General features: G+C 39.5%; 1 protein-coding gene and 1 long non-coding RNA gene across 5 annotated transcripts in view; one reads left to right on the forward strand and one right to left on the reverse strand.

Annotated features, from left to right (window-relative positions):
* Nucleotides 1–23,720, reverse strand: part of NEMP2 (nuclear envelope integral membrane protein 2) — a 208,083-nt gene that overhangs the window by 156,542 nt on the left and 27,821 nt on the right. For all 3 annotated transcript variants that reach the window (XM_063695402.1, XM_063695403.1, XM_063695401.1), the window contains exon 2: nt 9,080–9,247. In XM_063695402.1, coding sequence (XP_063551472.1) covers nt 9,080–9,247 — 168 coding nt within the window. The remainder of the gene's footprint in view (nt 1–9,079; nt 9,248–23,720) is intronic.
* The window catches only part of LOC129531918 (uncharacterized), a 106,986-nt gene that overhangs the window by 62,903 nt on the left and 20,363 nt on the right, over nt 1–23,720 (forward strand). The gene's annotated exons all lie outside the window — the stretch shown is intronic.

Genomic DNA, 23,720 nt, shown 5'->3' on the forward strand with positions numbered 1-23,720 from the left:
AAGGCCACCAGTTTACATGGGTTTCAAAGGGCTTTAAGAGTTCAGTTATGAAAATATTCTACTTGTTTATGTTCCAATACCATACACACACCTATCCCATTTATACCTCTAGGCTAGTGTTTCTCAATCTCTGAACTATTGATATTTGGGGACAGATTCCTCTTCATTGTCTTCTTCGTTGTGGGACCATCCTGTGTATTGTAGGATGTTCAGCAGCATCCCTGACTCCACCAACTAGATGCCGGTAGCACCTTCCCTCTCTCCCTACCGACTACCCCCATAGGACAAACAAAAACGTTTCCAGACATTGCCAAATGTTTCCTGGGGAGGGGAGAGCAAAATCACCCCTGGTTGAAAACCACTGTTTAAGGCTGAGATGAAGACCTTTAGTGAGAGGGAAGAGAAGACTCTTGGGAGAATAAGGAAAATGAGGGCTTCCTCCAGAATTCAGATATTTATTCTCCAAATTCTTCTACTTATGGAAGTTACTCAAAGATGCTTACAAGTGTTTTTAGGAAATTGATCTTATTCCAAGGCAAGCCAATATTACAAATATTATTTTAAACTGTAACTTATAATTGCTTTTCTACACTTCTTAATGGATGTAAGCCTTTGTCTTAAAGAATGCTATTGATTCATTCATTGTTTTCATAACTTGTGGCGCTGCCAGCCTTCCACTTGGAATGGCATCAAGTCATGTTTTGCTTTCATCCCCAAAACTTTGCAAACTACTTTGAGGCATTGCTGAAAATACATTTTAGTGGAATAAGTTAGGCTTTACTGCAATTCTCAAATTTAAGAACCCATTTCATCTACTAGCTAGCAAAGCAACCATTTTAAATTGGAATGTAATAGTTACCTAGATCCATGTTGCCATGTTGCTGCACAGACTTAAAATATTTTACTACCAGCGAAATTGTACTTTGCATATAATACCAACCTTGCCAAATAACCTTATGACCAAACCTCATATCTTGAGTGACTAACGTTAATATACCTTAATCTGAAGTTTAAGAGTACTCCCTTATTCAGCATTTACATCTTATCTTGATTTACATTTTTCTCCAAATAATAGAAAAACACTGCAAATGGTGTTTTGTTTTGTTTTTAGTGGCTCTCTAGGCCCCTTTTTCTCAATTTGTTTCAACCAACATTTATCAAACAAGGAGTATGGGCCAGGACTTGTGCCAACTTTAAGCAGATTTTAGTCATAAAATCAGATGTGTTTCTTCTAAAATCATGCTGTAATTTATTCTCCATTATTTTGATATTAGTGAAGGTTAACCAATGCAAAAGTTATCAGTTTCTCCATCTATAAATAGAGGACAGAAATCAGGAAATAGAAGACAGAAGCTATAAAAGGCAGGCTAGATTTGTACAAAACTACACATCTAGCTTATATGACTCAAAGATGTGGTGAGAATTCTGTTTCCTGTCACTTTACTACTTGGCATCAAGTAGATGAAAAAAAAGCTGAAGCTTTTGGGCTAAACTTTTATTTTCATCTGGATAGATGGCAGGCCTCGAGGAACATCACAGGTAAAACTCTTGAAATGTCTATAACTTCAGATGAGTTATGGACAAAATATATACTTTCTGGCCTATAATTTGTTCACTGTATTTTTCCATATTTGCTACTGATTAGTAATATATTAAGTATCAGTCAGTAGGAATAGTATTAATATTGCCAATGCATTTAAAAATTTTAATTTTAACTATAATTTTTACTTGCTTTTTGATTCTGTGTCTTTTACTTTAGGTGCTGTGCCCCTAGTCAGGAATCGGTTTACTTGGCTGTATAGGAGTTATGTAAAAATTTCCAAATGATATAAGCCAGGTGTTCACAGCTCGCTATGCATCGAGACTACACTGGAAGCTTTCCAAGAGTAGGTGTCTGTTACCTATAGCAGGGATGACAAAGATGGCACGTGGGCCTATTTTCACTGTCCCTTAGGCAAGTCATCTTCACAAACTCACCGACCTTGCAGTGCCCCATCCCCCCATCCCAATCATGTTCCCTCTCCCTCACCTGGGAGGACTATCCTTGGCAAGAGTCAGATCCAATGGCCTCTTCCCGCACTGCTGTGAAGAGTTTATGGGGGCACAGTGGCTTTCACACACACTCTCCTGCTGTACAGCGCCATCCTAGCTGCCCCTGTGTGTGTCACTTCCTACATCTCTCACTGGTCTGAGCGGTACAGAGCAACTAGAACCTGAGAAAATTAGTTTTCGAAGGTTTCTTATCTTAGTTCTGTATGTCACAGTACACAACACACTTGCCATCTTAGCAGTGGTATTTTACAAACATTCTCTCTTGCTCTTCCTCTCATTCCTTTTCCTGTTGTTTCTAACTCTCATTGCTTGATTATTGGCTCTTCAAGGAGAAGGAAGAAATAGGTTAAAACCCAACTAGAAGATACTGGGGGAGGAAAGGGGACTCACTAGAGTAGAGTACAAGGGGAGGGTTATCAGTGTTAGTCTTAGAATGAGGCTAGTGCTGCCAGACTAGAAATTATTTGTCTGGCGTGTGCTATTGTTTGAATGTCATTTGTCTTCGCCAAAACTCATGTTGAAATTTAACCCCCAGTGTGGCCCTGTTGGGAGGTGTGGCATAGTGTGAGGTGTTTGGGTCATGGGTGTGGATTCTTTATGCAGAGAAGAATGCCCTCCTTGGGGTGGGTGAATCCTTGCTTTCCTGGAGAATGGATTAGTTTCTGAGAGACTGGGTTGTTAAAGAGAGTCTGGCTTCCTTGGTTTCTCTTTTGCTTCCTCTCTTGCCATGTGATCTCTTTGCACATGCCAGCCCCCTTTTCACCTTTTGCCATGAGTTGAAGCAGCCTGAGGCCCTCATCAGATGCAGATGCCCAGTCTTGAACCTTCCAGCCATCAAAATTGTGAGCCAAATAAGCCTCTTTTCTTTATAAATTACCTCAGCCTCAGGTATTCTGTTATAGCAACACAAAACAGACTCAGACAGTGCAGGAATGTGCGGTGGCAGCCATGGCCCAACATGTGGTCGGGTCTTAGTGGTGTGTTCCCCAGCCCTGGAGGCCAGCATCCCTGCCCACTTGTCACACAGTGCTAGTACCTTCCTGAGAAGGCTGCTCAGAAAGCTGAGCAAGTACAAACAATTGATGTGGGTTGAATTGTATCTCCCTAAAATTCATGTTGAAGTCTTAACACCTAGTACCTCAAAATGTGACCCTATGTGGAAATAGGGTCATGGCAAGTGTAATTAGTTTAAGATGAGGTAATACTGGAGTCAGGTGGGCCTGTCATCCAATATGACAGGTGTCCTTATAAAAAGCAACATTTGGAGACAGTCACATATACAGAGAGAACACTGTGTGAAGATTGGAGTTATGCTGCCACAAGCCAAGGAACCACCAGAAGCTAAGAGAAAGGCCCAGAACGATCCTTCCATAGTGCCTTCGGAGGAAGCATGCCCTGTCTGCACCCTGATCTCAGATTTCTGGCATCCAGAGCTATGAGACAATAGCTTTCTGTTGTTTAAGCCGCTCGCTTTGTGGTGCCTTGTTATGGCCACCCTAGGAAACTAATGCTGTGTAACAATGTGGCAATGGCAGGCCTACGTTGGTCTTGACTCAAAGCTCCTGGAAGGGTGCTGGTTTGATGGTGCTAAGAAATGTGTACTGTCCAAATCCAAACATCTGGAATGAAACCTATGTAAGTTGATAATAGACGTATACATATAAGGAAATAAAAATATAATTTCCGAGCAACTCCATGAAAATAATGATTGCTGAAACTACTTGTTATGATACTTAACGCGAATGATAAAAACCTGTGGTCACTGTTGGGCTTCTTATATGCCAAAAGAATCTGTTTCTCCAGGTACCAGGGCAATCCCAGGAGCTAAGCACTCCAGGCCATCTCTTCTATAACTCAGCTCAACCAATGTTTACTAACCTGACCAAGTGCTAAGAATTCTAAGCAATGGCAGTAGAAATAAAAAAAATCAGACACAATCCCTGCCATTAAGTAGCTTGCTGCATAGTAAATAATAAGAAAGGTAGAATTTTGGAAGAATCTTTCACTTATTAGCCTATAGGGAATTCCATCCACTTACACCAAGGACTGTTGAAGACTCTTAGTTACAGGTGATGGAAATACAACTCAAGCTGGCTAAAATGAACACACAGATAAAACCCTGACTAATTTGAGGATGAAAATATGATTTTATTAATGTATTAGTTAGGGTTCTCTGGAGAAATAGAACCAGTAGGAGACAGTGAGGGAAGAAGAGACTGAGATAGGGAGATGGGAGAGAGGCGGAGAAGGAAGGAGAAAGAGACATAAAGAAAGATATTTATTTAAAGGAATTTGCTCATATGATCGTGGGGGCAATTTGTAGGGCAGGCTGGCAGGCTGGAAATTCAGGTAAGAGTTAACGTTACAGTCATGACTCCAAATTCTGCAGGGCATCAGGCTGGAAACGCAGGCAGCATTTCTGTATTGCAGACTGGAGGAGAATTCCTTCTTTGGGAAACATCAGTCTTTGTACTTAACGCCTTCAACTGATTGGATGACGCCCACACACATTATGGCGGGTACCCAACATCTACTAATTTTAATGTGAATCACATCTTTTAAAAATACCTTCGCAATAACATCTAGACTGGTGTTTGACCAAACAACTGGGCTTCACAGCCTATGCAAGTTGACACTCAGAGTTAACCACGACAGGTTGAGTGGAACCCAGGGAGTGCCCTTCAGTCACCAGGAATCTACCCCTCCCCATCTTTCCACTCTACTTCTTCCTCAGTGAAGGCTGTGACTGCCCTGTCTTCCTGTACATGCCCATGCCTGAACCAGTCATTGTGCAGTTTTCTGGCTGGGGCAGAGAGTGGGGAGAGAGGCTGTTGTGTTAGAAGAAGGGATGTCAAGCAGGCAAAATCAGGAGCTGTAGGCAAGTATAGTTTTGAAGGAAACAAAAACATTTTGTGCAAAACCAGCCCTGGAATACTGAAAGGTGGGAAGGAAGAGGGAGCAAGGAGAGACTGTCTGGGAGAAATGAAGAGTCCTTGCTGGAATGCCTTATATACTGCTGCTGGAGGTGGGCAGTGACATCAGTGGTCACCAGAGACCATATGTAACTGATGGGCTTATATCCATTAGCTTGATTTAAACCACTTTGAATCTCATGACATTTTCCTTTGAGGAAAATTTAGTTTTTCTCATTGATTTAAAGTCAGTAATTTCTGTTCCTCTGAGCACGGAATTGCTTTTAATTATAAATGTATGACATTTAAAATTATTTAAATACAAATATTTTTACACCAAGGGTTGTGGAATGTGGGGTGTGTGATGTGGGGATGGAAGCAATGAATTTTTTCCTGTGCAAAAACCCTGCTGGAAAAATATTTTCCCTTAGTCATTGTTCCAAAAATCATCCCTCTCAGAGATGCTTGTTATTTAAAATTAAATGGAATTGACATTCAGAGATTTTTGAATAATTTAGCTGAACTTGTTTCAGTGATTACGTAATGGTTGCAAATGGGTCAAGGCCCGGGTCATTTGTGGGAAATAATAAATATATTTGTTTCCGTAGCCATTGTTCATCTGCCTCCCTCATCCTCATCTTCTCCTATCCCCACAGCTGCTTCCACTCTCTCCACACTGGAAGCTCCCTGAGACAGTGGCTCCCTTTTATCCATCCTACTCCTGGGGCAGTGTCTGGCATCTAGTATGCAATGCATCAGAGTGTGCTGAATTGCACTGAACGTTGACACCCGGGGAGCTCTGGCATTTAGGAAAGTAGAGAGCGCTATGATAGTTCTGTAGATTCTCAGAGAAGAAAGCCTTTTAGAACAAAGTCAACAACAATTATAACAACAGCTTCACAAATTTCTAGATGCACAGCTGCCATTGTTGGCAGCTTTGTACAACAAAAATCTTACATGCAGCTAATGTCTGTCAAATATTGGAAACCAACACTGGGCAAACTCTGGAGTATGTTTTCTGTGTTCTTACTCTTTACACCCCCCACCTTTTTAAAACAACCCTCCCAACCGCCCATACATTTTCCATATTCAAATCTCCCCTACCATTTTCATTCTTTCTTCTAATCAAAGTAGGAAAGGACCTCATTTTAATCATTTTTACTTAATGAACTGATTATAATTTGAAATCAATGAATGTCATTTACTTCTTTCTCTATTATAAAATGAAAGAATGTGTCGCACCTGAAAGGGAATCCAGTTGTGAATAAGCAGCTAGGGATGGTCTACGTGTCCATCGATATGTGCCTCCTTCCTTCTCTCCCCCACTTTATTCTTTCTTGGAGAGTGAGTGGGAAAAGGGCATAGACAGGGTTACCCTGAAAACCAACCCGAACAGTACAATGATTTCATTCCTTTGAGGGTGACTAGAGGGATCAAATGGAAAAGGTGGTATGGACTTTTTCCTACCCCAACACCTACTTCTGGGACCTGAAGATCCCTTTCTCTAGGGATAGTAACAGCACCTTGCCTTACTACAGGTACTTCTGGCAAATAGTCTCTTCCCTTCTTTCTACTGAACACAGGTGAGTCGGCTTCCTCACCTTTAACCCAACCCTTTCCATCTGTGTGCTTGAACAACAGAAACCACAATGTGCCTACTCAGCCCAGTGCCGTTGGGAGTTTGCATACATTATTGCTAGTCTGAACACAACCTTGAAGACAGATTAATACTGCCTTCATTTCACATGTGAGATTCGGAGAGGGTAGGTCACATTCTCAAGGTCACAGCACTAAGTAGCAAAGTCAAGAAGCTTGGGTTTCTTCAGCTCCAAAGCTCATGTCCACTGCACCACTCTGCCTCCCAGATGTGTTTTAATGTTGTCCAGCAGTCCAGCGTTCATTTTTAAAAAAATGATAATATTGTTATTCAGCTCTCTCCCTAACCTGACTTCTTGGGTCACATTGTTATGCCTCCTGTATCATTTCTTATCATTTCTGCCTCCACAAAAATGTCCCTTTAGCACTTCACATGCCTTGTGACCAAAACCGAACGTAAAACTGTGTTCCCAGTTTTTGTTAATTCAATTAAGTCACCTAGTTGCTTAAACCAGAAGCCTGGGACCCTTGACTTTTTCCTTTTTCATGCTCTCCTGTTTCGGTTGGTCACCAAGTCCTACAGATTATTTCTCACACATACATATCCATAAACATAAACACATACATATACAGTGCACGTCTACCCCTGAACTCTCATTTTTCATTTTGTAAGAATCCTAACTTTTCTCTCACTGAAACCCCCATGTTGACATTAAAGTAATTTTTTCTAAAATACACATTTAATTATGTCATTCTCTTTCTTATAAATTCACAGAATAAGGTCAGAATTCCTTGGCATGGTATAGAGGACCAACACCTCACAATCTTGTCCCACCCTCCCCCACCTGCCCCACTATTCCCTGCCATGACCCCAACTCCTTTGCTTGTTCCCAATCTACCACGTCTTTTTTTAATTTTTTTATTTTTATTTATTTATTTATTTTTTTTTTTGAGATGGAGTCTCACTCGCTCTGTCACCTGGGCTGGAGTGCAGTGGCGCGATCTCAGGTCACTGCAACCTTCACCTCCCGGGTTCAAGCAATTCTCCTGCCTCAGCCTCTGGAATAGCTGGGACTACAGGTGCACGCCACCACACCCGGCTAATTTTCTTGTATTTTTAGTAGAGATGGGGTTTCACCATGTTGGCCAGGTTGGTCTTGAACTCCTGACCTCAGGCGATCTGCCCGCCTCGGCCTCCCAAAGTGCTGGGATTACAGGTGTAGCCATCGCACCCAGCCCTACCATGTCTTTTGAGTCTATGCTTTTGCAGCTGCTCAACTTTTCATTTCTTGTTCCACATGGCCATCTTCTATGTGCCAAAGCCAAATTCAAATGTCAGTTCTCCTGTAAAACCCTCTCAGATTTCTCTGGGAAACTTAGCTTCTCTGCACTTTCACAGCTCTTAACACATACCTAGATTATAGACCACATACTGTTGTGCTTGTAGTGTCTGTTGACAGTGTACCTCTTGGCCCCACTAAAGTGAGAACTCCTTACGGGCAAAGATCTATATTATCTGTACTTGGAATTCAGACATCTTACACTGTTTCTGGCACACCATAGATCCTGAATAAATGTTGTTGGGTTGAATTCAATGGAATGTATCTGAGGAACAAGAGTTTCACAGTGTCCACCTTCCAGTCTTGCGCTTGTGATTTAAATACTCACTCACAGTTAAGCTAAGGCCGGACCAAAATAGGGAAGATTACAGTTTGTCTTTTCTATCAGTGGCCTTTTTTTCTAACTTCCTTTTTCCTACTAGTTACAGCCCCTCTCCTCCTTTTAGATTCCCAGTGACCTAAATTTTTCCTGTTCTCTTCCCCAAATCAGGAAGGCTCTGGAAACATCACTTGTATACCAACTGAAACTCCCAGCTCTGCTGCACACTAGCTGTGATCCTGGCCAAGTTCACTTGTCTGAAATTAGTTCCTCATTTCTAACATGAAGAGTATCGTATCTGCCTCCTAAGGTTGCTGTGAAAGTTCAACAAGAGGCCAGGCATGGTGGCTTACGCCTGTAATCCCAGCACTTTGGGAGGCCAAGGCAGGCAGATCACCTGAGATCAGGAGTTCAAGACCAGCCTGGCCAACATGGCAAAACCCCATCTCTACTAAAAATACAAAAATTAGCCGGGTGTGGTGGGGCAGGACTGTAATCCCAGCTACTTGGGAGGCTGAGGCAGGAGAATTGCTTCAACATGGGAGGCAGAGGTTGCAGTGAGCAAGATCGTGCCACTGCACTCCAGCCTGGCGACACAGTGAGACGCTGACTCAAAAAAATAAAAAAGAAAAGAAAATTCAACAAGAAACTCCAAGTAAAGCATTAGCACAATCCCAGGCATATAATAATAGCTCAATTAATGTTTTTTTAAAAATGCCTTATTTATACGGATATGCTAATTTTTCCCAATGCATTTACTTTAAGAATTTCTATTTAATTGTGGAGCAAATGATCTCTTATTAAAGAAATCTTATTCAAATAAGACCTACTGGCAGCTTCCTTGGTGCCTGGCTTCCTACCTTGTACCGGGAATGCAGGGAGGAAGACTTGATCCCTGCTCTGGTGTGCTGATCCAGAGTCCTCGGTATAGGTGCTGACATGTGAGGCACTTCCAGGGTTCAGAGTGGAGGCATCTGAACAGCCCATGGCAGGTGCTGAAGGCAAGTTTCCCAAGGGGTCCACGAGGGCTGGAATCAGTCAGAGGAAGGTAATCTTGTCAGCGGAAACATGAGCAAGGGAATAGGAGTCAGGGTTTGACAGGAGAGGATAAATGACAAGTCATTTGGTTCAGCTGCAGCTTGGGTATGTGTAGGAGGGAGTCAGAAAGATGAGGCTGGAAAGATAAGCAGGTGGCCAAATCTCAGGGGCAACAGCAAGTGGGTGGGAAGGAGTGGGCTGTGGTTCTTCTAGCCCAGTAAGACTCAACTGCGTTTGCATACTGGAATCACTGGGAGCTTTTAAAAATACCAAAGCCATGACCCTAGACTATTACACAGGAACTACTATGGGCAGAACTGAAGCATCATTTTTTTTTAAATCCAAAGTGATTCTAATACACAGCCAACATTGAGAAATGCTACAGTCTAGCCCCTGAAATCACACCAACCCAGATTTGGCTGCCAAGTAACTCAGAGTAATTGTGGACCTTTAGCATGGGCAGGAAACCAAAAGCACATCCAACCTTACTCCTGTATTTTTAAAATTAATTTTTATTGTGGTAAAATTAGACATAACATAAATTTACTATTTTATCCATTTTCAAGAGCACAGTTCAGTGGCATTAAGTACAGTCAGTTGCCGTGCAATCATCACCTCCAGTCATTTCCAGGTAAAATTACAAAGGCTTTTCATTTTGAAGTACAATCTATTTTTCTTTTGTTGACTCATGCTTCTGATAGCATAACCCCTGTATTTTTTAGATGTGAACACTCATTCCCTCAGGGTGGGCTTCCCTGGAAACAGACTCTGAGATGAAGACTGGTGTACAGTAGTCACTCCTTATTGGTACTTTTGCTTTCTGCAGTTTTAGTTATCTATGGTAAACTGCAGTCCAAAAATATTAAATAGAAAACACCAGAAATAAATAATAAGTTTTAAATTGTGTGACGTTCTCAGTAGGGTGTAGACTTTCAAGCTGTCCTGCTCTGTCCCACCCAGGATGTGAATCATCCCTTTGTCCCCCGTACCCAGGCTGTACATGTTCCCCATCCGTTAGTCACTTTGTAGCCATCTTGGCTATCAGATTGTTGCAGCATCGCAGTGCTTGTGTTCGAGTAATCCTTATTTTACTTAATAATGGTCCCAATGTGCAAGAGTAGTGATGCTGGCAATTCGTATATGCCAAAGAGAAGCTATAAAGTGCTTCACTTAAGTGAAAAGGTGAAAGTTCTTGACTTAACAAGGAAAGAAAAAAAGATTGCTGAAATTAACAAAATTTATAAGAACAAATCTTTTACCCATGAATTTGTAAAGAAAAATATATTTGTGCTGGTTTTGCTACTGCACCTCAAACTGTAAACGTCATGGCCATAGAGTTTGACAAGTGCTTAGTTAAGATGAAAAAGGCATTCAGTTTGCAGGTGGGAGACATTAAAAGAAATGTGTTTTGATTGGCAACATGTTGCACCAGAAAGCATTGAGCCTGTATGAAGGCAAGCATTGACCCCTACAGCAAGGGATCCCCTGAAACGAGTGACACCAAGCCATTTATTGCAAGTAAGGGATAGTTAACAGATTCAGGAATAGGTTTGGACTGAAAAATATATAAATTACTAGAGAGTCTGTGTCTGCTAATGAAGAAGCTGTTGCCACAGGAATACAGAAAAATGGGATATTTTGAGAGAGCAAGAGAGACCACATGCGTATGATTTTACTGTAGTATGTTATAATTGTTCTATTTTATTATTAGTTATTATTGTTAATCTGTTAGCTGAACCTTATTAAAAAAATTTTATCAGAGGTACGTATGTATAAAAAGAAAATATATATAGGGTCTGGTACTATCTGCAGCTTTAGGCTCCACTGAAGTTCTTGGAATGTATTCTATGAAGATAAGGGGGACTACTGTATAGAGGGGATTACAGCATGCTCTTGGCATTGTTCCTGAACCAATATGGGGGTTAGGCTGCTATTTCTCATGGCCCAATAATGAGATGCAGATGAACTGGGGATGAAGAGAGTATTTCTGTAACCAGTTACAGGGAGAAGGCCTGGAAATTATTGCCAGACCAACTCAAAATTACAAAGTTTTCCAGAGCTTATATACCTTCTAAGCTATATGTCTATGTGTAAGTGAGTGAATTCATCTAAAGACATAAGTGATTAACTTCTTTTAATCTATAACTAAGGTCTGAGTCCTGAAGACCTGCTAGAGCCTCAGTAAGTTTACTTAATCTAAATGGGTCTAGGTGCTGGGGTGATTACCCTTATCTTGTCTCCTGCTAAATCATGGAGGTTTGGGGAGTTCCTTTAGACCTCAATAAACTTGTTTGTGGAGGCCCGGGGAATTTCTTCAGACCCCCAATAAAACTTGTTTAATCCTAAAAGGGTCCTGTTAAGAATTCCTTCATTATCCTGTCAAACTTCAAGGCCCATGAAAAGCCTAGGCAAAACTCTTGGTGGGCTCTTTGTTACATTCCAGCCTTTGTATAAGGGCACTGGCTCAATCAGCTTTTAATGTTTAACCTAGCTACTCAGTCAGAGCTGGGACAGTTGTTGTAATGCAGGCCTGCATTAGTGAGACCTGGCCTGCCACAATCACCACTGTCAATTTGTGCATGATTTCTATCATGCTTGTATATTTATTTATCACAAGATCATAGGGATATGGGGCATCATAATCTTTCTGGCTACTTCCTGCTGAGAGAGGATCATCATTATGGGGACTGAATGCAGTGCTGGAGTGGAGGTGGTTGATTTGTTCCCTCTATTGGCTCTATTTCGGGGGCTTAGAATAGTATGCAACAGCAACACATATAAAGAGGTTGCTGCTGTTTTCTTCTAAAGTTTAAGTTGTCTAGTCTTCGGTTTGCAGGGCTTTAAGAAAGCACAGCTCAGGTTTCAGTGATTTCCAATTAGGAAGAATGGGGGAAAAGGAAAAGAAAAAGGGAAAAATTGAAAACATTATTTTGGAGACCTGTAGCCAAAAAATTAGAATTTAATCCAAACTGTAGAAAACAATAAAAACTGAAAAAATCAGGTAAGACTAGAATTTAACAGGTATCTATAGTTTTGAAACATAACTTTTCTCTCTTCATGGTAGGACTGGTATGCTTTATTATATTTGGCCAGATTATTTGTATAAAGTGCAGCAAGAATAATTATTTTCACATAGGTCTTTTATATTGGCTTTGATGGAACTTTGTTCCATAGAAGGAATCTAAGATGAGACCTTTTTAAAGCCAAGCCCAGCCATGGATTTGTACCATCAAATACCTATGAATTGGGTGAATTCCTCTCCTCTTGAGGTTCCAAGATAACTTGGGGTTCCTGGCCTCTTGGAAAGTGACACTGTTTACTTACCACAGATCAGAAACCCTGTACAGGGACTGTGTATGCAAAATATGAGGCCAGTTTTCCAAGGGCTTTACTGGCTCCATAAGTCAAGTTTGATTCCTTAAAGGAGAGCATACCATTCCAGTCAAAGCCCTTAGTAAAATAACCAGTTTTTCCAACTGTGTCCTCTTACAAAAGAAAACAGATTCTTATTGCACTTATGCAAATAACTATATTGCCATAAATTAAGAATACTCGCAAATAGTTTCCAAATTTTGGAATCAGGTAGAGAGAAACAAATTTGCTCCAAATTTTGTTCATAGGAGTATACTTTACTTAATTGTTAAAAGCTGTCAATAGCTCAAAAGTTTCCTTGACTCTGAAAAGCAAAACAAAGGATTAGCAACATTTTAAGCAAAAAGTCAAAAAGATCACTTCAGTCTCCTATTAGTTCAGTTCATGCAGTTAATTCCTGTCCTGCTTGATACTAATGAATATTTTAACTCTTCAAGAGTCCTGAACGTTTTTCCTCTATTCTGATGTCACATCTCCAAAGTTATCAGAAACCTGCATTCAAGAGCACCTGTTAGAGCTTTATAGCTGATTATAAAACCACCTTCTAAAGAGGACCAAAACAAGACAACAATTGATTATGGATGACAAAAAGTTTTAGGGTAGCCATAGTTAAACACACAATTGACAATTGTTACCTCTGTCGTACACAATAATTTAATACAACAATTATAATTATTACTCATAACATACACTAAGATGTATCAGAATTATAGGAGTCTCCCATAACTTTGGAACACATACAAATAACATACTTATACAAATATAGCCCAAAGAAAGCCAAACACCATTTCACATTTGACAATGCTTTCTGTATAATATTTATACCAAATAAACCAAATTTCACCTTTACGTTAGTGTGCTATTAATGTTAAACCCAATTCTTAACAAATCCTTATAGACAGATTTACCCAATTTTAATGTTTGACCATAAGGTAAGATTTTGTATAGACCTTTTATAACCCTTTACAATTTTTGTTAAAGAGCAGGTTAACGCTTTAAGAGAAACCCACTGTGCTTTTATTTTAATGTTCAATTTACAGAAAAACTGGATGATACCCCTTTAACTTTGGCCAATATGTTTACACACAAAATTTCCTTTATAATCAACCTTCCACAACTTGTTTAAATCTTCCTCTTTATTTTATCCAACTTAAAACAGTCCTTTAACCTTTTAATCTAGGCAAAAATCGACATTCTCATGACTCCTTATAATCTTTTTACTAGAAGTATATTTTGCTTTCCTTACACACCTTGCATGTAAACTGTTTCTTCAATAGTTTTAAATATATGTTACACTGTTAACTTTTAGTAACCTTTACTTTTGGTGAAAACCTTGGTAAGTTTGGGATTTTAATTATGTATCAGGTGTGGAGCCTTGGACCTAGGCAGAAATGCAGATAAGGTCCAACTTATTCCAGTTTCAAACTCCATGTGTCCCAGGCCTTACCTAGCTGTACACCAGGCAAGTTGTACAGCTAAGAGTCTTAGTGGCATTTTTATAAAACATTCAGGAGGCCTAATCACCTTTAAATTGTACATTTCTTTCCTTTCATAAATTCCCTTTCATAAATTCTTTCATGACTACACAGACAAGCTATGACATGCCTTGACTTGACTTTCTGACTTGTCCTAAACATCCCTCTTTTTTTTTTTTTTTTTTTTTTTTTGAGATGGAGTCTTGCTCTGTCACCCAGGCTGGAGTGCAGTGGCATGATCTCGGCTCACTGTAACCTCTGCCTCCCAGGTTCAAGCGATTCTTCTGCCTCAGCTTCCTGAGTAGCTGGGACTACAGGTGCGTGCCACCACGCCCAGCTAATTTTGGTATTTTTAGTAGAGATGGGGTTTCACCATATTGGCCAGGCTGGTCTCAAACTCCTGACCTCGTGATCTGCCCTCCTCAGCCTTCCAAAGTGCTGGGATTACAGGCATGAGCCAATGCGCCCGGCCACATCCCTCTTTTTAAACAACCAGTTATTTTACTTTAGGACAAGAATTTACCACACAAGATCCTTCATTATATAAAATATCTTTTCTTTAATACCTTTTTGCATAGCTAGGGGCATGGCTAATTTCATGTGTCCTGAGGGCTTATCTAGAATTTAACACTCCAAAATAAATTGAACAATTTTTTAAGTCAAAAAAAGTTTATGACCTAAAGCATTTAGCAAACCTAATATTTGACCTGCATAATTTAGACCAAATGTTTACATTTTTGAAGATATTTTTATTTTACCAATTGACTTTAAAACTCTCTTTATTTTTACAACTTACTTTATATCTCTCTTATTTCCTGGTTTCTTTTACCTTGTTTTATATATATAAAACCTTTAAATAAGCTTTGAATTAGACAAAAATTATTTACCCTTTAAAAAGGACACAATTTTTAGAATGAATGTTTTCCTACAATATATTTTAATTGGAAAATACCTAAATAATGAAATATCTGTTGTTTAATTTAATATAACTTTGGATTCTGCAAATATTTGACCCATTACATTTATCTAATTATTTATTTTAATCATTTACCTATGTTATTTATGAAAACTGCAATAGTCACCATTTAAAGTTATGAAATCACCAATGCAAAATTGTAACTGAGAGAGTGAAAATGATCTGACCTAACTGACTCCATCTTGCTTCTTACCTCCAAGCTATTCTTATTCATTAACTAAGGTTATAGTTTAGTTTTGAAACAGAGATGATAACAGTCCTTTCCCAGGATGAACTTTCTTTATGTCTGTGGAATAGACTGCCTAAGGCCACAAGATTAGGGTATTTTACTAAATAATTCAAGATGTAGCTATCTTCATTAAACCAATATTAATGTTTTATTTATTAAAAACATATTTATTAAAAACAAGCTATAAATAAATAAAATAATGTTTTATTTATTTAAAAAACATTTTATTTATTAAAAACAAGCAAAGATCATTCATCATTCTGTTTTGGGCTGAGTTATAGTTTTGTAGCCTCTACGCCAAATTTTGACACCTTATAGTATTTGACAGAGCTAAGTACGAAGTTGCTTGATCAATAAATGCAAACAAAAATGTATTCTGGCAACTCTTAAGACATTTCTAATATTACTTCACCAATAATTTATTTTTTTTGAGATGGAGTCTCACTCTGTCACCCAGGCTGGAGTGCAAGTGGCAAGATCTTGGCTCACTGCAACCTCCGCCTCCTGGGTTCAAGCAATTCTCCTACTCAGCCTCCCAAGTAGCTGGGATTACAGGTGCCCACCACCATGCCCGGCTAATTTTTAAAATATTTTAGTAGAGACAGGATTTCACCAAGTTGGCCAGGCTGCTCTTGAACTCCTGACTTCAGGTGATCTGCCCGCCTCGGCCTCCTAAAGTGCTGGGATTACAGACGTGAGCCACTGTGCCCAGCCATTACTTCACCAATAATTTTTAAAGCTAGCTTATTCATTAAAGATTTTACTTAAGTCATATAAACTTGAGAAAGCATTTGACTAGTCTTTCCTTTTTCTGTTGAAGTATTTAAGCTCTTTTATTTTTCTTTGAGCCAATTAATTAAAACTCTTTTATATATTTTCAGTAGTGAAACATGGTGTACACAAGACATAAATACATAGACATATTAGGCATGCCAATAGAAGTACATTTTATAGATTCATAAGACCTCCTTTTCCCTATCTTTTAACTGGATCTTTGAGCTCTGGGCAGAGCCAACACTGAATCCTGGGTTTTCAAAAAGGGAGAATTATTATGGGGCTAGACCATGTGGTGCTTTTACAGTGCACTTAAAAAAACCTTTTTTTCAAACAAAGTCATTTCTAAGTGTCTAAATTACACTTTTTCTTAAAAACCCCAGAGTAGCTTCTGTTGTAATAGCTATTAATGAAGAAAACACAATTCAGTCAACTGAAAAGAAAAATAAAAACTTTTGCTCAAAACGACAAGATCCTAGGAGAGAAATAAAAACAAAAACAAAAACATGAAGGCCTTTTAAATACAAACATGCACACATACACACATACATAAAGATATCTTGGATGTTAGCTTTTAGTTAAGCTGACTCTCAATCATTGAGCTTCTAAAAAATATTTTTCCTTCCCAGAGGCCTCTCAACAGGAATGGACCCAATACCTCCCATTTTCAAGTTTACGTGATATGAAAGGGAATAAGACAGATACACAAATAAGTGGAGGCAAATTTTGAACAACACAAGGGGGAGTGCATTTAGGCAAAACAGACTCAAAACCAACTCAAAACATGATCTCAACCAAAATGCAAAGCAGGTGTATGAGCAAGCCCTATGGCTTCCCTTAGCAGTACCAGACAAATGGCTTAACAAGGCCAGATAGGAAAACAATAGGCTCCCAGCATACAACCCAGTTAACTCACCCTTTGAGTGAGTCTGCTCCTGATCTCCTGGCATCTGGAGGGAATGGGGTTTAAGCCGTGAAGGAACAGTTCCAAAGAGGTATCTTGTACAATAGGAAAGCAAACTGTTTTCTCCTACTATGCTCTCAACACACAGGACATTTTCAGTCACCAAAGTGTGTGTGGGGTTTTCTCCACATTGACCAATTGTCCGACACCAATTAGGTGTCCTACAATTTAACTCAATTCTGACATTAACTGGAGTTAGTTTGGGTCCTACAGGTTAAAGGCTCAGTCCCACAAGACTTCCCCCAAATTCAGATGCCAATCACAAGCTCCGGGTTGGCACCTGTGCTCCTGACCGAGAAGCTACAGATCAGAGGTTCACACGACTCCTTCCTCAGGTTTGATCATTTGCTAGAGTGGCTCACAGAATTCAGGGAAAAATTGACTTATGTTTACCAGTTTACCAGGGAGATATTTACTTGCATTTACTGGTCTATTATAAAGGATATTTCAAAGGATACAGATGAACAGCCAGATGGAAGAGATGCCCAGGACAGGGCACGTGTGAAGGGCACGGAGCTTCCACACCTTCTCTGGTGTGCCGGCCTCCCTGCACCTCCACATATTCAGCAACCTGGAAATCTTCCAAACATATCCTTGGAGGTTTTATGGTGGCTTCACTACACAGGCATGATTGATAAATCACTGGCCATCAGTGACTAAGTCAACCTTCAGCCCCTATCCTCTCCCCTCCCAAGAGATGAGGGGATGAGGTTGAAAGTTCCAAACCTGTAATCACTAGGTTGGTTCCTGTGGCAACCAGCTAGCATCCCAAAGCTTTCCAGGACCCCCTAGTGATCTCATTAGCACACAAAAAGACACCTGTCACTTAGGAGAGTCCAAGCATTTTAGGAGCCTCGAGCCAGGAAATAGGAGGAGAGACCAAATATATCTATTTCTTATTATGGCACATCTCCTCTTGCTTGCTTTGGTCTCCTGGTGCTGGGCTGTCACTGCCACTTTAATATAATTTAGAGCAGAATCTAAGGTCTCCAGGAAGCTCCAGCCTATTCTCACCAGGCCTATTCCCTCCTTCCCTCCTCATTTTCCTTTCTGCCTCCCTAGCTGCTCTCTTCCTCACCTACAACTTTGTCATGTAACTGTTGCCCTTCTGTTAAAAGTCTGCAGTTTAATTTCAGGCCCGAGTTCCTGCCACTTCAAGACTTCACCACCTGAGACAATGAGCAGCAGCAAAGGGAGAAAGCAGCTGCTCAAATTCTCCAGTATGTGTGGATGGAGTGAGGAGGGATGCTGGGATAAAATACTTAGAGAAAAACCCCAGCCCAGGGGCATGGGCCCAAATACTGAGGGGCAAAACCTGAACCAGAAGCACCTATATGATGAGAAAGTTAAGAAAAAAAAAGGATGACAGTAAAATGGTACTGGAATTAGGGACATCATACAAATTGACCTCGGTTTTAGATGTTGAAGAAATGATAAAATGAATAGAAAAATTAGTAGAGTTAATATTTATGTCTAATTATGCAGTATATTTCTATATATAATGTGTTAATAAAACTTAAATGTATTAAAACTAAATTTTTCTCAAGTTGTATTTGATTAGAACAGTAAACTCTGACATAACAAATAATAAGCTTTATAAACAGTGGCTTACACAGCATGGAGATGTGCTCACACTCCAAAACATCAGAGGGCATGCTCACTACAATGTATCCTCTTTTGAATAGAAGGAAACTATACCTTTGGATCCCTCTCTTGGGATCTCACAGATACAGGACTCATGCTGAGTTCCTAACCTAAACTCTAAGACTTGTTTCTCATAAAAATTTCTCTTTAATAGACTTCTCGCTATACTGTAGTAATGTTTTATAACATTTTTTCCTATTTTTTTTTCCCGAAAAAAAGAATATTTGGGCCAGGTGTTGTGGCTGATGTCTATACTTTGCGATGCCGAGGTAGGAGGATCACTTGAGCCCAGGAGTTTGAGACTGGCCTGGGTAACAGAGCAACATAACATCTCTACTAAAATTAAAAAGAAAAATAAAAGGAAAACAAAGGCAGGTGTGGTGGCTCGTACCTGTAGTCCCAGCTACTTGGCGGGACTGACGGGGTTGGATCGCCTGAGCCTGGGAGGTTGAGGTTGGAGTGAGCCCTGATCGCGCCACCGCACTCCAGCCTCAGCAACAGAGCAGGACTCTGTCTCAAAAAAAAAAAAAAAAAAAAGAATATTTGAAATATTGAATTTTTAATTTTCCTAAAAAATACTTACATCATTGAATTTATGAAAATTTCTATTCCTACCCCATAGGTAACTTACTACACTTCAGTTTTCATTAAAGTCCACTACCCAAGAGTCTTCCCAAAGCTTTTGTGTCATCTGAAGTCAAGGTCTATTTGGAGGCTGAGTGATTTTTTTTCTGAGAAGTATTCTTGAAAAGGTCTTATCTATTTGGAAATGCTTTAGGACAATCAAAATGGAGGAACAAAAGTTGGATTTTATATTCTTCCTTTCCCTTTCTAGTCTCCTCATTAAAGAATACCAGGATTTCTCCCACCCCTACCCTTCCACCTCCCACATTATCCCTGCCCAAAATTAAATTACTCCTTTCAGAGAAACTAGGAATATCTAATGGAATGAAAAAGATTTCACCTGCAGAGAGTTTCCAGTTGACACCTATTTAATTTGAGTGTCATTTTCATTTCTTGCTCCAACCCTATTTATACTGTCTAAATCCTCAGACGTTTCTCTGGGGAAATTTACTCAGAATAAACCCACAAACGCAAATTTTCTAGAAAATAACTTAACAAGATTATATATTTTAAAAACAAGTTTTGATATTCCCTTTGGGCTAAAGCCTCATTTTTCTTAGGGTATCCATGTAGGAATTGAAATTTCTTTGGTTGCAGTAGTCATTTTTAACCTCATCACCACGATTACTGCTATTAAGTATTTAGCCTACATTTTTATGATTCCATCTTGGAAATGGTTTTTACGGTTTCATGATCATTTCCTTAATTGTTTCCATTTTTCAGGCTTTTACTATGACATTAGCTACTGCCCATTCTTTAAACTGCCTGAAAATGAGGACTTGAATTTTATTATCAAGTAGCTAAATGGAAAATCAGTCTCCCAGGATTCTTAGAGGGGCGTAGGAGAGACCTCTGAACGTATTCTATCTCATTACAGAGCTGGCTCAGAAGCCCAAGACCTGAGCAGGTTCTCTACTTTGCTTGCAGCTTATCAGTGTGGTAACTCGTCAAGGCCTTAGCAAAATCATCCTGCCTTTTGGCTGTTTGCCTCATTGTTTGTTTAGTGTAGACCGAGTTACAAATCAAGTCTTATCTTCCTTTGTCAATCAGTTCTTCCCCTTTGCCAGGTGTTCTAAGCAGTTTCTTGCTTCTCACTGTCAGTTTCTAGCAGTTCCTGGACTCTCAAGGTCAGCATGGAGCACTACAGTATATCTCTCACAAGGATCAATGACACTTTATGAGAAACACCTAAACTCTCCCACCAAAACTTAAAAAAGGTAGAGCACTATTGTGACTTTTCATGTATCTCAATCCCTTCTGCTTCTCCCATCCCTCCTTCCCGCTCTTCGACCAAAGATAAATTATTAGCTAGGGATAGATGATATTATCTTTGGACAAAGGAGATAATTCCCCATTATCTACCTTTTTTTATTTTTAATTGAGACAAGTCTCACTCTGTTCTTCAGGCCAGAGTACAGTGGCACGATTATAGCTTACTGCAGCCTCAATCTCCTGGGCTCGAGCAATCCTTCTGCCTCAGCCCCTCAAGTAGCTAGGACTACTGGCACGTTTCACCACGCCCAAGTAGTTTTTGATTTTTAATAGGCACAAGATCTCACTATGTTGCCCATGCTGATCTTCAACTCCTGGACTCAAGTGATCTCCCTGCCTTGGCCTCCCAAAGTGCTGGGATTACAGGCGTGAGCCACAGCACCCGGCCTAACTTTTTACATACTCTGTGATTGCATTATTGTGTCATCTGAAATGAAAGAAGATTATTTGCTCTTTTAAAATTGTTTTTTTAAACTTGTAATTCTTGCCCAAAATGCTGAAGTTGGTGAAATGGAAATAAGCAGAGAATAATCTCTCTTCTATCAAAGAGAGCAAAGCTACTTCTCAACTCATACAGCAGAATTGGACTTGCTATTAAGACTCATAGTAGGACAGATGTGGTGGCTCACACCTATAATCCCAGTACTCAGGAGGCCAAGGCGGAAGGATTGCTTGAGCCCAGGAATTTGAGACCAGCCTGGACAACATAGTGAGATTTCGTGTCTACTAAAAATAAAAAATTAGCTGGGCGTGGTGGTGCACGCCTGTAGTCCCAGCTGCTTGGGGGCTGAGGCAGAAGGATCACTTGAGACCAGCCTGGGCAACATATGGAGACACCTGTCTCCACAAAAAAAAAAAATTAGCCAGATGTGGTGGTGTGAGCCTATAGTCCCAGCTACCTGGGAGGCTGAGGTGGGAGCATCCCTTGAGTCCAGGAGTTTGAGGTTGCAGTGGGTTATGATTGCATCAGTGTGCCCCAGCCTGGGTGACAGAGTAAGACCCTGTCTCAAAAAATAAAAAAAATAAAAAAAAAAGACTCATAGCAACTCATTTGTTACTTGGCTCTCAAATCACGAGATGAAGTTAAAAGATTTTTTTTAAATGTTATGCTTTGCTCTTCCAGTTGTGATTGTTATATACAAATAATGCAAAGCTGAGCAGAGTCGAACCTGGGGTATGTGCATGGTCAGTTCCAAAAATCAGGAGACATGATTTTTCATTCTGCTGTCTAACGGACAGGCTCATGGGGCAGCCAGGGGCAGAACTTATTGGCCCCTAGACATTATATAGTACTAAAGGCAAAGTGCCAAAAGTTGAGAGTAGGAGATGAATATAGGCCACTGAGGAAAATGGCAAGCTATGAAGTAATAGAAAGTTGGAGAACGGTCACCAAAGCCATTCAATGAATCCTGCCATACTGTGTTTTCCTTGGCTCAGACTGTTTTTACCTCGGTGGCCAGCCCTGCATTGGCTCTTGGGTCTCAGCTTCTTAAAGGTACCACTTAGCACCTGGTGGTTCTTATTCTGTAAATCGATGCTGTATCATCATTGTCATCAAATCAGCAATTCTTTTCCAGGATGCAGACCATGTCCTAATTTGCTTAATTTTCCCTGGGGAAGTAAGCTCTCAGTTGGATGTGGTAATGTCTTCTCTTCTTAGAAGTTTGTCGAGACAGTTTTCTAGAGTTGACACCTTTACTGACTTCCTGCTGTCTATTTTATATAACAGGCATGGCATATGCACTATCAAAATTCATGCACAAACATATTGCATGCTACAAGCATAAGGATAGAATGGAAAGAAGCTATTATATTTACCCACCCCAATCAGTTGTTTGCTCTCATGTGGTGGGAGATATGGAAGAATGCTCAGGGGAAAGGAAAAGAGAGAGAAAAGTTTCTTCTGCAACATCCAGCCTTTTCCAGGAAAAGCAAAAAACAAAAACAAAACAAAATAAAACAAACAAAAAAACAGAGAATCCGTCTCTAGTGGGCATTGTTTCCATACCTTATTACAAATAATGAAAAGGACATAAAATCCCAAATGAACTTTCAGATCTCATTTGTTTTAACAATTCAGCCCTGACCACGAATGGCATTTAAAGAGAGTTATAGAAGGGAATTTAATGAACTGATTAAGGTCATCTACAGAAACCTCACAACTAGCATCATACACAATAGTGAAAGACTAGATGATTTTCCTTGTCCAGAAAAAGACAAGAAGGCCCACTCTTGTTACTTTTATTCAACACTGTACAAGAAGCTCTAGACAAGGCAATTAGGCAAGAAAAAGAAATAAAAAGCATCCATATTGGAGAGTAAAAAATGAAACCATCTTTATTTACAGATGGCATAATATTGTATACAGAAAATCCTAAGGAATCCATTAAAAAACTATTGGAAGTATTAAATTCAGAAAGGTTGCAAGATACAAGATCAAAATGCAAGTATCAATATACTTCTATATGCTAGCAATGAACAATATGAAAATGAAATTTCAAAAATTCATTCATAGTAGCACCAAAAAGGATAAAATAATAAATTTAACAAAATGAGTAAAAGATCTAAAAGATCTAAACCAAAAAATACAAAATACCATTGAAAGAAATTAAAGAAGATCTACATATAGTCATAAGTTGTTTAATGATGGGATTATATTCTGAGAAATGTGTTGTTAGATGTAGGTGATTTTGTTGTCATGCAAACATCACAGAGTGTACTTATACAAACCTAGGTTGTATATAGCCTACTATCCACTCTGCAGATATATGGCATAGCCTATTGCTCCTAGGCTACAAACTTGTACAGCATGTTACTGCATTGAATACTGTAGGCAACCATAGCATAATGGTAAACATTTGTGCGTCTCAACATATCAAAACATAGAAAAGGTAGAGTAAAAATATGGTATTATAATCTTATGGGATCACCATTATATATGTGGTCTGTCATTGACCAAAATGCCATTATAGTGGCACATGACTGTAAATGGAAGACATCCTATGTTCATGGGTTGGAAGACTCAATATTGTTAAGATTATAGTACTCCCCAAATTGACCTATATATTCAATGCAATACATATAAACAATTCCATCTGTCTTTGGGTTTTTTTTTTTTTGCAGAAATTGGCTC

This window comes from Gorilla gorilla, chromosome 11 (assembly GCF_029281585.2).
Source record: "Gorilla gorilla gorilla isolate KB3781 chromosome 11, NHGRI_mGorGor1-v2.1_pri, whole genome shotgun sequence".
Taxonomy (NCBI): domain Eukaryota; kingdom Metazoa; phylum Chordata; class Mammalia; order Primates; family Hominidae; genus Gorilla; species Gorilla gorilla.